The 14,222-nt window shown below is 38.1% G+C and overlaps 1 protein-coding gene across 6 annotated transcripts in view; it reads right to left on the reverse strand.

The window, feature by feature from the left end:
* Nucleotides 1-14,222, reverse strand: part of JADE3 (jade family PHD finger 3) — a 133,436-nt gene that overhangs the window by 30,814 nt on the left and 88,400 nt on the right. For 5 of the 6 annotated variants that reach the window (XM_082718195.1, XM_082718192.1, XM_082718193.1 and 2 more), the window contains exon 4: nucleotides 11,446-11,603. In XM_082718195.1, coding sequence (XP_082574321.1) covers nucleotides 11,446-11,603 — 158 coding nt within the window. Of the gene's footprint in view, nucleotides 1-11,445; nucleotides 11,604-11,689; nucleotides 11,766-14,222 lie in introns of those variants that run through there. The other variant, XM_082718194.1, reaches the window with a different exon arrangement.

Consider the following 14,222-nt stretch of genomic DNA (forward strand, 5'->3'; position numbering starts at 1 on the left):
TTCTTCCAAAAGGTTATGATTCAACATAATATATGTTGAAAAAAGTTAATAACTACATGCACTTGCACATTTTAATTTTTCTACCATATGGAGTTTTTAAAGCCAAAGGCAACAAGTATTTGAGTAAAAAACCCAGAACCCTAAAATATTAGTTGAAGCTAGAAATTTGGGAACTGTTGACAGAGGCCTGCTTCCAATTGAAATGAACCCAACTGAAAAGGACAAGACATGCATATGAATTCTCCAAAGACAATGAGATTAAATATGCTATGCTTATTTGGTGCATGGCCTATGAGGTAATTATAGAATATCTAATTTTTTTTTTAAGATTCATCTTGTTCTAAAAGGAAGAATATTTTGCTAACTATTCATATCAATTGTCTCAAATCCTCTATGGAACAAGGTAGACTATAAATGTTCTTGAACTAAACTAATATGTCTATTAAGCTTCTGGAAGAGACCTCTGGATACGCATATATATTATATATATATACACACACACATATATATGATATGTGTGTATACATACAGATATATATATATATATATTTATTTATTTATTTATTTTAAAGTTTTTTTTTTTTTTAAGGTTTAAGTAATCTCTATATCCAATGTGGGGTTCAAACTCATGACCCCAAGGATCAAAAATCAGGCTCCTCTGAGCCTGCCAGGTGCCTTGAAGGCAAATATATTTTAAAGAAGACATAAAGGCCAATAGCCATAAAGGAAGAGATTTTAAAACTTCTGTTTGTCATCAATACATAATAAACTCACAAATCTATTAGAAAAAGACAGACAATTCAATTAAGTAGTAGGCAAGAAACCTGAATAGACATTTCCTGAATAAGGTTATCCAGATGGTAAGAAAACTTTTTAAAGGTTTTCAACCTCATTAGTTACCACAGAAATGCAAATCAAAATCCTAATTACTATTACCTACCAGAATGGCTAAACTGGGAAAGACTGACCAAAAACTGACATTAACTTCAGTGTTTATAAGGAAGTGGAGCAAATAAACCTCTCCTACACTGCTGGTGGAAATGTGAATTGGTCCAACCACTTTGGCAAACTACTTGGCAGCGGATACCATAGCTGAATATACATATAACCTAGGACCTAGTAAACCCAATCTGGGAGAATATACTTAACAAAAGAGTATACGTGTGTAGACTAAAAAATTTAAAAAATGTCAGGACACCTGGGTGGCTCAGTCAGCTAAGCGTCTGCCTTTGGCTCAGATCATGATCCTAGGGTCCTGAGATCGAGTCCCGCATCAGGTTTCCTGCTCAGCAGGGAGCCTTCTTCTCCCTCTGCTTGTGCTGTGTCTGTCTCTCTCTCTCACACAAATAAATAAATAAAATCTTAAACAAATCAGAAATGTCTGTATTAGCTGAAAACGGGAAGATCAGAATTGATAAATAAAATGTGGTATATTTACACAATAGAATATGACACAGAGATGAAACTCAATGAACTATTACATGCAATAGTATGGATAAACCTCACCAGCATAATGATGAACACAACAATCTAATCTCAGTATGAAGTTAAAAGCTGGCAAAACTGCCACCTACGGAGAGGGAGGTCAGTTACTAGGTATGAGCAGGAGGGCTCCTGGGTGTTGGGTAACGTTCTATTTCTCGATCTGGGTGGCAGTTAAACAAGTGTATTTAACTCATGAAAATTCACAGAGTTATACAGTTATGCTTTGCTTACTTTTCTTTCTTTTAAGAATTTATTTATTTATTTGACAGCGAGAGATCACAAGTAGGCAGAGAGGCAGGCAGAGACAGAGAGAGAGGGGGAAGCAGGCTCCCCGCTGAACAGAGAGCTTGATGTGGGGCTTGATCCCAGGACCCTGAGACCATGACCCGAGCCAAAGGCAGAGACCTTAACCCACTGAGCCATCTAGGCACCCCACTTTTCTGTGTGTATATACACACAGAAGTATAATATGTGGAGTATAATATACCCCAACCCAAATTTATAATGATAACGATGGCAATGATTTTATGTCACTCATCTTTTCATATTGAATTGAATCTAAGGACTGAATCTAGGACAGTCCTAGATAGTCCTAGACAGTCCTAGGACAGTCCTAAAATATTATAGACTGAAACAGTAATACTAAAGGCAAGGAAATGAGTGGGTAAAAGGTAAGTTAATTCAAATCTCACAAGGAGAAAGTTTTACATTTATAATGACAGAAGGGAGGGTCTATGAGAATTATTACTTTGGCATTTAAAAAAAATGCAGCTTTAACATCTTCAAGTATCCCTAACACTGCTACAGCTGGAAGAAATTCCGGGATCATCCCGAAATTGCCAATATATCATAGGTATACATTCTTCGAATTGTCGCCAGACCAAGTGAACAAATCAACAAAAGCTCACAAGCCCAGAGGTATGAGCAACTTTACTAGGATGAAGTAAGCGCAGTTTTAAATTTGGATGCTTGAATGTAAATGAATATTGCCATAACTTTCTGAGTGACCTACCTTTGATAAAAGGACCCATCACTGCACCTGCGTAGCTCCACAGAACAAAAGGCCTATCCACCTGCTCCTTGAGTAGGCCAGTTACTTGTGGCCCATGTAAACATTACTGTGACCCTGAGGAGGCAGCAAGAGAAAGCTGTAACCACTCTAACCTGACATATGGCCTCCTCCTGTATCTTATGCACACCTGAGTCAGCAGTGTGTCTTTGGTTGATCTAATTATCTGGCAGGTAGAGACTATGCTGCATTTCCTAATGAGTGGATTAGGATCCTTTGTGAACAGCACAGAAATTGCCCAAATATCATATCATTACAGACTTTTTAAAGGCTTGAAATAAATATCTTAAAAGCAACCTAAATAGGAAGCCCTTGTAATAGTAGTAGTTTCCCAAGTTTCTCCTTGTTAATCTTGCCACTCAGGCTGACTGCTTCTCTACAAAACTCTGTTACTCATTTATGAAACACAAGACAATTATAACCTCGGTGATGGCTGCTATTTTCAAAATTTCACATGCTCTTCTACAATGTCACTCTGCTACTCTCCCATCCAGTGGTAAAGACTATTTCTCCTCTTGAATCAGGGAAGGCTTGTGACTGTTTCCACCAACAGTACAGGGCAGCAGTGATGCTATGAGAAGTGTGAGGCTGGGTCATAAAAGGGAATGCAGCTTTCGTTTGTTGGCTGGAACATGTGCATGTGCCCGAGGCCTGCTAAAAGTCTGCTGTGTTGAGATTTTTATGCTGCGAGGAAATCCAAACATATGGTTAAATCACGTACAGTCGACACCATCCCAGCCCAGATGATAGCCATGTTAGTGCATAAGCCTTGGAATGATTCTAGCCCCCAGCCAGAGTCACCCCCAAATTCAAAATCTTGCTGGATGAGGTCCTAGATACCACAGAGCAAAGACAAGTCATCCCCACTCTGCCCCTCAGAATCCATGAGTATGATAACATAGACGCTTGAAGCTGCTAAGTTTGGGGGCAGCAGTAAATGGGAAAACCACCGAAGGGCTGTTTTAAACTTTCAGTAAGATGTGTGTATGCAAGTGCTCTGTACATTTTGCTTCTTACTGCCTCTCATAATTGAAAGCAAGAATGGAAGCCTGCTGTAGCACAGAACAGAACAAGAAAGGAGCTATGGGGACAGTGGGGCAAGGAGAGCCAGGAGATGAGGGAGGCATGAGGATGAAATGGAGCAGTGGAGTGGGAGGCAGGCTTGGGCTCCCATTTATCATCAAGGCCCTTCTTCGACTTGCTATGTGGAATCTGAGTATCTTTTGAAATTAGGGCCAAGAAGATCTCCTTTAAGACTAATGATGTACTGTGTGTTGGCTAATTGAATTTAAATTAAAAAAAAGAATGAATATGGGGTATGAGGCAATGAAGAATCAAAGATGACTCTAAGAAATTTGGCCTGAAAGTCTGAAAAGACAGTTACAGCAGGAAGAATGGATCTGCCATCAGTTAAACATGGGACTACAGGTGGAACTAGTTTGGGAAGATAAATAGTTCAGTTTGGGATATCTGAAGTCTAGTAAGATGTCTGCTGGACATCCAAATGGAGATGCTGAATTGGTGGTTACATATTTGAGTCTGGAGTTTAGTGAACAAAGTGTGGCTCTCCATAGTCCAGTTAGTTCAATGTTTACATTCCAAGGAGAACTAGGGGCCTGTCTGAATATCCAATTATTCCTGCTTTCAGTATCATTCATGATTGATAATATATTGTTAAGTGAAACAAGAAAGTTATAGGACATTCCCACTTATTTCTATATACATAGATATGTGTGTGTATAAGTATATATACTATGCAGTTAATGTTTTGTATTCTAATTCATTTTTGGTTTTACAGTAAATCAGTACTTCACCTATAATGTTAAAAACATACACAGACACACAGTAAATATATCAACCACTTGCCTGTCATACAAATTATGAATGGTCCCTTTCAACCAAACATGAACCACTGTTTTCCTTCCACTAGAACCTTTAGCAACAGAAACTAATTTAAAAACACAAATAAAGACCTAAAACAACAACAAAAAACCATCTGAAGCTCGTTTATTATTGACTAGTGTAAAAAAATTATCCATAGTCTACCTACAAACACATAATGAAGTTAATACCATCTTTATTTGTTGAACTTGTTTTCAAAAAGTTCTTTGTGGTGGTTAACAGACTTACGTAAACAGCTTGAACTTACAGCGCAAGCTGGCTCTGTGATTGTTGTATCCTCCCCTCAATCACCGCCACCACCGCCCCCCCACCCCCGTCGCTGCACACACACCCTACACTATACTACACTGAAGAGACAAGACAACTACACAAAGGACAATGCAACAAAGGGGAAAATCTAGCTTGAAAGCCGGAACAAAGATTCTGAAAGAATTTGCTTCCCTTACTCTGCTGTATCACTTTCCCCTCTTTTCAGTTGTTACAGCATCCAGGGATCAAGTCAGTTAATTTATATACATCCAAAATTACTTCTGTAATTCCATTAGGAAATAAAATTCTGAAGCATTTTGAAAATCTTAGCAAAAAGCATTTGAAAAGATTAGTTGAAAAATAAAAAGCAAGTGTTTGGTTTATTAGTATTTAAGTTTCTCTAGCTGATTGATTCATCTGTAGGTTTTAGGCAAGTAACTGAAATACAATCATTAAAATATTACCATTGTGATAGATTGAAAATGGTCACAAATCTTCCGATCATCCTTCTGTCTACTTCCCTCCTCTTCAGTTTGGGAACTCTGTGACTGCTCTAGTGTGATGTGGTGGAAATAATGCAAGAAATGTGTCAGTTTCTGAGCCCCAGCCTTAAGACTAGCAGCTTCTACTTGTTATCTCTCGGAATACTCAATCTTGGAGCCCAGAGCTGCTATGTAAGAAGTCAGATTATCCTGCTGAGAGATCGTGTGGAAAGGTCCCAAGACCATATGCGAATCTGGGCAGTGCAGATCATAGATAGCATCAACTACATGGTTACAGTGGTGAATAATATCAGTAAGGTTCCTAAGGCTCCTGTGCTCATGTAGCTTTGCGTTTGTAATGCCTCTATCAAAGAGTAGCAGAGAAATGCTATGTGTTCACCAAACTGTTTCCATCTAGGCACACAGCAAGACTGCATTCCCCAGCCTTACTCTGCAGTTAGGTGGACTAATTCAGTGACTTCTGGCTTATGGAACATGGGTGGATAAGCCACTTCAAATCCCGTTCCCCCCCACAAATCTACCTCTATAACCCTCCATGCTGTCTTGTCTTTTCTTGCAGACTGGATTTAGAATTGGGGGCGGGGGGGGGAGTAGGGAGTGGAAATGGGCCTATCCAATAGAGGATCCTACTCATAAAAAGAGCCTGAGTCCCTGAAGGACTACATGGGGCAGAGGTGACTCACATCCCAACCCACAATGGATGGAGATATGTACAAGAAACAGAACGTTCACCGGGTTAAGATGCTGAGACTTTGGGGGATGTTATACTAAATGGCCTATCTTGTCTAATACAAAGAAGGATTCATAAAGAGTTATCTCCCCAAATTTCCCAATATTGGAAAGTTATTTCCCAATATTTTCATGTATATTTTAACGTAAATAACTACAGCAGTCCCCCTTTGTCTGTGGTTTCCCTTTCTGTAGTTTCACTTACCTGTGGTCAGCCCCAGACTGGAGGCAGATGACCCTCCTTCTGACGTATACTTGGTCAATAGTAGCCTAAAGCTGTGTCCCCATATCATTCACCTTATTTTGTCTCATCACAGATGCAAATTATCATCCCACATCATCACGAGAAGGATGAGTACAGTACAGTAAAATATTTTGAGAGAGCTCATTCACATAACTAATATTGTTAAAATTGTTGCATGTTATTAGTAGTTATAATTGTTAATCTTTCACTGTACCAAGTTTATAAATTAAACTTTATCTTAGGTGTGTATGTGGAGGAAAAAACATAGTATACACAGAGGCTGGCACTATCCATAGTTTTGAGCATCCACTCAGGGTCTTAGAACATATCCCCTGTGGAATTGGGGGGGGGGGACCACTATATTGTATTACATTAGACTTGGTCTTAAATTTCTTTAACAGATTTATGTTTTAGAATATTTTCTCTAGAGAAGTGAGATTTCTACCAGTAAAGAAGAAAGTAACTAACCAATTCAGTTTTAGTTTTACCGAAACTAATATGGAAGAACCAACCCAAACAATGTATTAGAAGATTTTTGTTTTTATATTCTGATATTGTTTATATCCGATTGTGAACTGCTATAAGAGTCTTTGTTAAAACTTTAGCCTAGGGGCGCCTGGGTGGCTCAGCGGGTTAAAGCCTCTGCCTTCAGCTCAGGTCATGATCCCGGAGTCCTGGGATCAAGCCCCGCATCGGGCTCTCTGTTCAGCGGGGAGCCTGCTTCCTCCTCTCTCTCTGCCTGTCTCTCTGCCTACTTGTGATCTCTCTCTGTCAAATAAATAAATAAAATCTTTAAAAACAAACAAACAAACAAAAAACTTTAGCCTAGAATTAAGGAATGTCATCATGCTCTTAATGTACACTGATTTATGATTTTTAAAAAGTGGAAGGCAGAATTTTTACAACTGAATAATTATTAACATTTCTTCTTTACATGAAAGTAACACATGGCCACTAAAGATACTAGTTTTAGGGGCGCCTGGGTGGCTCAGTGGGTTAAGCCGCTGCCTTTGGCTCAGGTCATGATCTCAGGGTCCTGGGATTGAGTCCCGCATTGGGCTCTCTGCTCAGCAGGGAGCCTGCTTCCCTCTCTCTCTCCCTCTCTCTCTGCCTGCCTCTCCATCTACTTGTGATTTCTGTCAAATAAATAAATAAAATCTTAAAAAAAAAAGATACTAGTTTTAAATCTAAAAGCAGTTACTGTAAGGTCTCTTTATAAAACATTTACATTTGTTTAGATTTGGCAGTTATGTCAGAAGAAAACACTTTTATTTGTGGCTTTTGAGAATAAACCTACTATCTTCTAATTTCAAAAACTGTTTAAATATTCTCTCAGTTATATAAATAACCAAATTGTTACAAAGTACCTTCCTAACTTCTAGGAGTTTTATAATCTATGAAAATAACAACAGTGAAGATATACAAAAAGAAACACTAACACAAAAAATTATAAAATTAGCCAATAAAAGAGCAACACAAAAGCAGTATTCTGTCATACAATGTGTGTGGGGGGAGAAGGAACATATTTGGACAGAGTGAAGTATAAGTAGAGAAATCCACATCTCAGTTCAAAGTAGGAAAATATTATTAAAAAGTCACCCTGGTAGATTTGTGAGAGAGAGGATTTAAAAAAATAAAACTGAGATTTCTTAATGATTCAAGAATTATGTTTTCTTCCACAGCTGCCTGGCTTACAAGGCACTCATGGAACCAAGGTAGGTGGGGTTGGGGTTTAGTGTCTATCACTTTCAAAAAAAGGAGTTGTTCAACAAATGAGCAGGGACACATGGATATCCTCATGCAAAAGAATGGCATTGTCCCTAACACCTCACACCACATAAAAAGTTAACTCAAATGGATTAAAGACCCAAATTTAACAGATAAAATTATAACATTCTTGGAAGAAAATAGGTGTAAAAGTCAAGATATTGGTTTAGACAGTGATTCCTTAGATATGACACTGAAAGGACAAGCAGCCAAAGAAAAAAATAGATAAATTGGACTTCATCAAAACTAAGAACTTCCGTTCTTCAAAGGACACCACCAAGCAAGTGAAAAGGCAATTCACAAAAGGAGAAAATATTTGTAAATCATGTATCTGATAAGAGGCTTGTATCCAGAATATGTGAGGAACTTTTAGAACTCAACAATAAAAAACAAATAGCCCAATTTTTAAAATGGAAGAAAGATCTGAATAATTTCTCCAAAGAAAACATATACATAGCGGGTATACATGGACGCACTACAAAAAAATGGGATATCCCAAAACTGGTCTGGGGACGTTGTTGCCTTGTTCACCAACAGGTCAGATTTGCAGCAGCTGAGGACATCTGTTCCGAAGTGAATGTGATGGAACATAAAGAAGTAAACTGAGATGATTCACTTTGGCTATTTGAACAGTAGTGTTTCATAGGAAGAGAAAGAAAGTCACATTACTCTTTGTATTAAAGTAGAAAAGCTCTGTTTCAAAAAGAGCTTACAAATGGCTTCTAAGCACATGAAAGATGCTCGACATTTCTGTAGTTTCATCATTATTTGATGAAATACGAAATATTTCACCAAAATTTGATGAAATACGAAATATTTCACCAAAATTTGATGAAATATTTGATGATTGATAAAACATCAATATTTACAGATGCTATCACTATGAAGCTGCTCTTACAATGAAAAAATCATCAGGCAAATGATAATTAAACTTACAGTAGATATACTTCGGATTCACTAGGGTGGCTATAATAAAAAAAGAGAATAAGAAGCATTGGTGAAGATAGGGAGGAAATGGAACCCTCATACATTGCTGGTAGGAATGTAAAATGATACCGATACTCTGGGAAACAGTTTGACAGTTCCTCAAAATGTTAAAGATACAGCTACAATATGACTCAGTATATCTACGCCTAGGTATATACCCAAGAGAAATGAAAACATAAATCCACTCAAAAACTTGTACAAGAGGGGCACCTGGGTGGCTCAGTTGGTTAAGTAGCTGTCTTCAGCTCAGGTCATGATTCTGGAGTCCTGGGATCAAGCCCCGCATCAGGCTCCCTGCTCAGAAGGGAGTCTGTTTTTCTCCCTGTCCCTCACCCTACTTGTGCTTTCTCTCTTTCAAACAACAACAACAAAAAACTTTAAAAAACTTGTACAAGAATGTTTGTAGCAGCATTATTCATAATAGCTCAAACATGGAAACAACCCAAATTTCTATCAACTGATTAACAAAATGTGGTCTTATCCATACAATGGAATATTATTTGGCCATAAAAAGTTAATGAAATACTGATATATACTACAGCATAGAAAACCCTGAAAATACTATGCTGCGTAAAAGAAGTTAGACTCAGTGCCCATACATTGTACGATTCAACTTATATAAAATGTCCAGAATAGGCAAATCCACAGAGAAAGAAAGTAGATTAGTGGTTGTTAGAGACTGAACTGTGTTCTCCCAAAACTTTTATGTTGAAGCCCTAACTCCTAGTGTGACTATATTTGAAGATGGGGCCTATACAGAGATAACACAGGTTAAGGCAGGTTATAGAGTGGGGACCTAATCTGATAGGATTGGTGACTTTATAGGAGGAGGAAGAGACACCAGATCTCCATCTCTCTGTCTCTCTCTTTCACTATGTGCACAGAAGAAAGGATGTGAGAACACAGTGAGAAGGTAGCTGCCTACAAGCCTGAAAGAGAGGCTTCTCTGAACCCTAACCTTGATGGCAACTTGACCCTGAAGTCTAGAAATCTTCAGATTGTGAGAAAATAAATTTCAGTTTTTTTTAAAGATTTTATTTATTTACTTGACAGACAGATCACAAGTAGGTAGAGAGGCAGGTAGAGAGAAAGGAGGAAGCAGGCTCCACACTGAGCAGAGGCCCGATGCAGGGCTCGATCCCAGGACACTGGGATCATGACCTGAGCCGAAGACAGAGGCTTTAACCCACTGAGCCACCCAGGTGCCCCAAATTTCAGTTTTTTAAGCCACCCAGTCTGTGGTATTTTGTTATGACAGCCTTAGCAGACTAATACAGTAACTGCCAGGAGCCAAGGGAAGGGGAAAATGAGGAATAACTGCTAACAGATGTGGGGTTTCTTTCTGGGGTAATGAAAATGTTCTGGATTTACACAGTGGTGATAGCTGAATAAGTGTGAATATACTAAAAACCACCATACAGTTTAAAAGGGTTAATTTTATGGTACGTGAATTCTATCTTGATAAAAAAAATCGGTATCAATTATATCTCAATTTTTAAAATATTAAAAAAAAAGCAAGTTGCACATTGATAAAAGTCCACGCTGGTCATGGGGCAAACCTGGAACATGATTTGACTGACGAACTTAGTGAAATCCCCCTACCTTCCATTTTCCTGTTTTTTTTTTCTTTTTCTTTTTTAAAGATTTTATTTATTTATTTGACAGAGAGGTAGTGAGAGAAGGAACACAAGCAGGGGGAGAGGGAGAGGAAGAAGCAGGCTCCCGCTGAGCAGGACACCTGGGATCATGACCTGAGCTAAAGGCAGAGGCTTAACCCACTGAGCCACCCAGGCGCCCCACCAAGCATTTTATTTCATGCCAGCCTTGGTGCAAAGCACCGGGAACACAAAGACCAGTAAAGAAAAATGGCTTCCAAACCAGTCATCACTCTTGAGGAGCTGAACTTACTACTTCCTCTGGCAGAAAAGTCCTCTCCCCTTTTCACAAACCCAAGTTCTCCCCTACTTAAGCTTTCTTCTCAAGTTTTTGTAAATGAAGGTTGTGTACTTACAATCAATCTGATATTCTAGTCATCCCCTCTCATTTGGGTTTTATGCGTTTTACAAACGAAATGTTTTGGCCCTCTATTTACAGATGCTATCACTATGAGACTGCTGTTATAATGAAGCAGCTTCTCATGGGGTTATAATATTAACAGGATTATTACAAGGTTATGTAATCAATGCTCTGTTTCTCTTCAAAGACTAGTACATGCTACTGATTGTTGAGTCAGACTTGGAAATCCTACTCTCCAAAACTTTACCACAGTTTCAGACTGGACTTCAAATAGTAAATGGGCACATATTCTATCCCTAAACAAATGAGCTTGACTTTAACTACTGACTTACTCTCGCTTGGTATCATCTACCATGTCTGAGTGAATTGGTGAACACCGTATGTGACTTTGTATTATGAATGTATAATTAGCCAAGCAGTCTCTCCCCACCCAGCACACAGATAACTGTTAAGAGCAATCATTCCCTAAGTCAAAGGTACAAGCATGCAAATACCTGAGGGAAGGCTGTGGAACACTGTCTGGACTGGCTGGTACCTGGACTCCCTTTTCCCATTCTTCCTTCCATGTATCCGCAAAGAGGTAATAGCTGTCTGGATTAATGTGATGAGAATCTGGAAGTTTCATGGCACTGATGAGGTCCTTTCGGAATACCTGAGAAGACATTGGACACATCTTGAAAAGACCATCACTATGAAACTAACACCATTTAATGTTCTTTTAAAAAAGACTATCCTCACCTACTCTTTACCAAGAGAGATCTCTAACTTCCTAAATGGCTGGATCAGCTTCGATTTGGAAAGGGTTTGAAGTACTGACAGGGAAGCCAGTTTGTTCTGGATTTAACAGAGTAAAGAAATCCTTCTTGAATTATTTTCTAGAGCTCCTTGAATTTAAATCAATAGTACAGGTTACTCTAAAAGTCTGATAAAACAAACCTTAACTTTCTCAAGTTAAGCAGTTTTTAAGTATCCTCTGATAACTTCTAATTATTTATTTAGGCATCACCTTATTTTTTATTTACTTAAAAATTATTCTACTATCTAAATTTTTTTTCTTCCTGAAATTTTAATAGGAATTATGGGTTTTTTTTGGAGGAGGGAGAGGGAGAGAAAGAATCTTAAGCAGGGTCCATGCTAGGATGTGGGGCTGGATCTCATGACCCTGAGATCAATACCTGCACTGAAACCAAGAGTTGGATGCTTAACTGACTGAGCCACCCAGGTGTCCCTACTTAGACATCAGACATATGGAAAAGTTACAAAAATAGTACAGAGCTCCCATATACCCTTCATATAGTTTCTTCTAATGTTAACATCTCACATAACCAGAGTACAATGACCTAAACCAGAAAATCAGCATTGCTACAATACTATTAATTAATCACAGACTTTATTAAAAATGTTACTAATTTTCTGGTTAATATCCTTCTGTTCCAGAATTCAGTCCAGGATCCCATATTGCAAATAACTGTCATGTTTCCTTAGTATTGTCCAATTTGTGACAGTTTCTTAGTTTTTGTCTTTCAAGACTTTGATACTTTTGAAGAGAACTGGTCATGTATTTTAGAGACTATCCCTACAATTTGGGTTTGTCTGATGTATTCTTATGACTCAAGTTGCTCATCTTTGGCAAGAATACCACAGAAATGATGCTGTGTCCTTCTCGTTCCATTATATCAGGGACATATAATGCCAATGTCCTACCAGTGGTGATGTTAAACTTGATCATTTGGTTAAGGTAGTGTCTTGCTGGTTTTCTCCACTGTTAGTTTACTGTATCTCCCTTTGTAATTAATAAACATCTTAGAAGAGATCCTTTAAGATTATAACAACACCCTGCTTCTCCTCAAACTGTCATGAGCTTATTTGAGCATCCACTGGTGGATAGCTTGCCTGCAAGAATTATGACTGTGGTATCCTAATGGTGATTTTCTATTTACCTCAGTTCTTCTACGTTAATTGGAATTCCTCTGTAAGAAAGATCTGTCCTTTCTTTCCCCCTTATTTATTTATTCAATTATTTAGTTATATTATAGGCTTGTGGATATCTGTTTTACTCTTTGGGTTATAATCCAGTATTATTATTATTTTTGTTGCTTAAATTGTTCCACCTCTGATCACTGGGAACTCTTTTGGGTTGGCTACTGCCTGTGCTCTTTCAACACATCCCATCTTCTTTTGAGTATTTCTTTAATTTCCTGTATCACAACATACCCAGGCATGTTTATATCTTCTGTTTATAAAAGCTATTGATTTTATATGTTAACTTCATACCCTGCTATCTTACTGAATTCTTTTATTGCCTGAATTAGTTTTTATCATTGATTTTCCTATGGTTTTCTAGATATATTATCATATCCGCAAAGAGTTTCACAACTTCTCTACCTAGTCTTGGTCTCTGTTTCTCTTGTTTAACTGCATTGGTAAATACTGTAGTAATATTTAGAATACTAATGGGGATAGTTGACAATATCTGCCTTCTTCCTGAAATTGGGGGAAATGATTTTAGTGTTCTTTATTAAGATACTAGATTGAAGACTATGGTGTGTATATATATAGTATCTATGTTAAAATTATCTTATAGTTCCTTATTCTTGAATGTTTCTGAATGCTTGGGTATTGAATTTTGTTAAAGGCTTCTTCAGGTATATGAGAATAATTATAGTTATTTTCCTAAGATATATTAATTTGCTGTATGATCATATTGTATTTATTTTATTTTATTTATTTGACAGAGAGAGCATAAGCAGGAGGAGCAGCTGGCAGAGGGAGAGAGAGAAGCAGACTCTGCACTGAGCAGAGAGCCTGACGTGGGGCTCGATCCTAGGAGCCCAAGCCAAATGCAGACACTCAACTGACTGAGCCACCCAGGCACCTGATTGATTATACTGTATTTCTTAATACCAAAACAAACTTGCATTTCTGGAATGAATGTCATTTGGTCATGACACACTTCTTTTTTTTTTTAAGATTGTATTTATTTATCTGACAGACAGAGATTACAAGTAGGCAGAGAGGCAAGCAGAGAGAGAGGAGGAGGGAGCAGGCTCCCCACTGAGCAGAGAGCCCAATGCAGGACTTGATCCTAGGACCCTGGGATCACAACCTGAGCTGAAGGCAGAGGCTTTAACCCACTGAGCCACCCAGACACCCCATGACACACTTCCTAAATATGGTATTGTATTCTGTCTTCTAATAGTCTATTTAGTATTTTTGTATCATATTCAACAATGATGTTTATCTGAAGTTTCCTTTCTTTTTTAAAATTGTC

The sequence above is a fragment of the Mustela nivalis genome (assembly GCF_964662115.1).
Source record: "Mustela nivalis genome assembly, chromosome: X".
Lineage (NCBI taxonomy): Eukaryota > Metazoa > Chordata > Mammalia > Carnivora > Mustelidae > Mustela > Mustela nivalis.